Source organism: Oncorhynchus tshawytscha, unplaced genomic scaffold (genome assembly GCF_018296145.1).
Source record: "Oncorhynchus tshawytscha isolate Ot180627B unplaced genomic scaffold, Otsh_v2.0 Un_contig_588_pilon_pilon, whole genome shotgun sequence".
NCBI lineage: Eukaryota > Metazoa > Chordata > Actinopteri > Salmoniformes > Salmonidae > Oncorhynchus > Oncorhynchus tshawytscha.
Window position 1 is genome coordinate 345,001 of NW_024609810.1, and position 2,500 is coordinate 347,500.

The 2,500-nt window shown below is 48.1% G+C and overlaps 1 protein-coding gene across 1 annotated transcript in view; it reads right to left on the reverse strand.

Annotated features, from left to right (window-relative positions):
• Positions 1–2,500, reverse strand: part of nell2b (neural EGFL like 2b) — a 109,911-nt gene that overhangs the window by 1,216 nt on the left and 106,195 nt on the right. Inside the window, 1 exon segment of the mRNA XM_042318601.1 lies at positions 838–1,065. Coding sequence (XP_042174535.1) covers positions 838–1,065 — 228 coding nt within the window.

Consider the following 2,500-nt stretch of genomic DNA (forward strand, 5'->3'; position numbering starts at 1 on the left):
TTGTGTGTGTGTGCGTGCATGTGTGTGTGTGTGTGTGTGTGTGTGTGTGTGTGTGTGTGTGCATGTGAGCATGTGCTGGGGGGGGGGTTGGTTATTCTATCCTTGTGGGGACCTAAAATCCCCAGAAGTCCCCACAAGGATAGAAGAACATAATGTGTGTGTGCTTCCTTAGTCATTCAGCACTCCTGTCTAAAAAGGAGTTGTTATTGAACTGACTCATGTTGTTGTTTCTGTCTGGAAGGCCTTGGATGTTCTATGTTCTCTAGCTCCTCCAACACAGACAGAGAGAGCAAAGAAGAGGAGTGTCAAATACCTTGCGCCTGGCAACGTATTGTGTGTGTGTGTGGGTGTGTGTGTGTGCGCGTGTGTGTCTCTGTGTGTGTTGGTTCTTCTATCCTTGTGTGTGTGTGTTGGTCCTTCTATCCTCCTGTGTCTGTGTGTGTGTGTGTGTGTGTGTGTGTGTGTGTGTGTGTGTGTGTGTGCTTCCTCAGTCATTCAGCACTCCTGTCTAAAAAGGAAGATTGATTGTTATTCAACTGACTCAGGTTGTTGTTCCTGTCTGAAAGGGTTTTTGTTCACCTACACCCCTTTCTGGAAGTGTCTGTCTTTGTCAGGCTCCCACTCTGTGTGTAAATGTGTGTGTGTGTGTGTGTGTATGTGCGCGTGTGCGTGTGTGTGTGCGTGTGTGTCAGTATCCCACTGTGTGTAAATGTGTGTCAGTGTATCTGAGTGTCTGTATAAGTACATTCATCAGGATGTGTGAGTGCATACAGTATATCAGTGTGTCTGTCTCCCACTGTCTGTGTGTGTGTATTCCCATGATCCTCTCTGTCTCACCTTGCACTGGCAGAGGGTGCATTCTGTTCTGTGTTTGGTCCAGGCGGCTCCGCTGAAGCGCGTCAGTCCGTTCTCGTCTACACACGTCTTGGTGATGTCGTTACGGACGGTGTCAGCCTGGCAGGGGTCGGTAATGCAGCGCGGGCAGCACTGCCCCTCGGGCACCTGGGTAAACTCACAGTCCACCACTGGAGGGCAGGACATGGGCCAGCAGTCCACCTCTCCACTCTGGAACAAAAACAAGAACAATGATGCTTTATTGTCCATTTTATTTTCAAAGCACCACAACTTCAACCCAAGGGAGACAAAAACATCTCATCAACAGTCTCTCCAGCTATGACCTCCTCTCTACAGTCTTCACAAGTCAGAAACTACAGCCATCCCATCTCAGAACCCTCTGTTGCCCTTCAAGTCTCCCCCACACATCACCCCAGCTCCTCCCATGGCCTTTCCCCCTGCCTCACTCCATCTGGATTGCCCTGGATAAAGGCCACAGACTCTCAGTGGAATACTGATCAGCTGAAACACAGTTAGACCTGCTACAGTAACAGACCTGCTACAGTAACAGACCTGCTACAGTAACTGACCTGCTACAGTAACAGACCTGCTACAGTAACTGACCTGCTACAGTAACAGACCTGCTACAGTAACAGACCTGCTACAGTAACTGACCTGCTACAGTAACTGACCTGCTACAGTAACAGACCTGCTACAGTAACAGACCTGCTACAGTAACAGACCGGCTACAGTAACAGACCTGCTACAGTAACTGACCTGCTACAGTAACTGACCTGCTACAGTAACAATTAGGCCTGCTACAGTAACAATTATGCCTGCTACAGTAACTGACCTGCTATAGTAACTGGTCTGCTACAGTAACATACCTGCTACAGCTACAGTAACAGACCTGCTGCAGTAACAATTAGGCCTGCTACAGTAACAGACCTGCTACAGTAACAGACCTGCTACAGTAACAATTAGGCCTGCTACAGTAACAGACCTGCTACAGTAACAGACCTGTTACAGTAACAGACCTGCTACAGTAACAGACCTGCTACAGTAACAGACCTGCTACAGTAACAGACCTGCTACAGTAACTGACCTGCTACAGTAACTGACCTGCTACAGTAACATACCTGCTACAGTAACAGACCTGCTACAGTAACAATTAGGCCTGCTACAGTAACAGACCTGCTACAGTAACTGACTTGCTACAGTAACATACCTGCTACAGTAAGAGACCTGCTACAGTAACAGACCTGCTACAGTAACAATTAGGCCTGCTACAGTAACAGACCTGCTACAGTAACTGACTTGCTACAGTAACAGACCTGCTACAGTAACAGACCTGTTACAGTAACAGACCTGCTACAGTAACTGACCTGCTACAGTAACAGACCTGCTACAGTAACATACCTGCTACAGTAACTGACCTGCTACAGTAACTGACCTGCTACAGTAACAGACCTGCTACAGTAACAGACCTGCTACAGTAACTGACCTGCTACAGTAACATACCTGCTACAGTAACAATTAGGCCTGCTACAGTAACAGACCTGCTACGGTAACAGACCTGCTACGGTAACAGACCTGCTACGGTAACAGACCTGCTCAGTAGGCAATGCTGAGAGTACCTCTCTCTCTCTCTCTCTCTCTCTCTCTC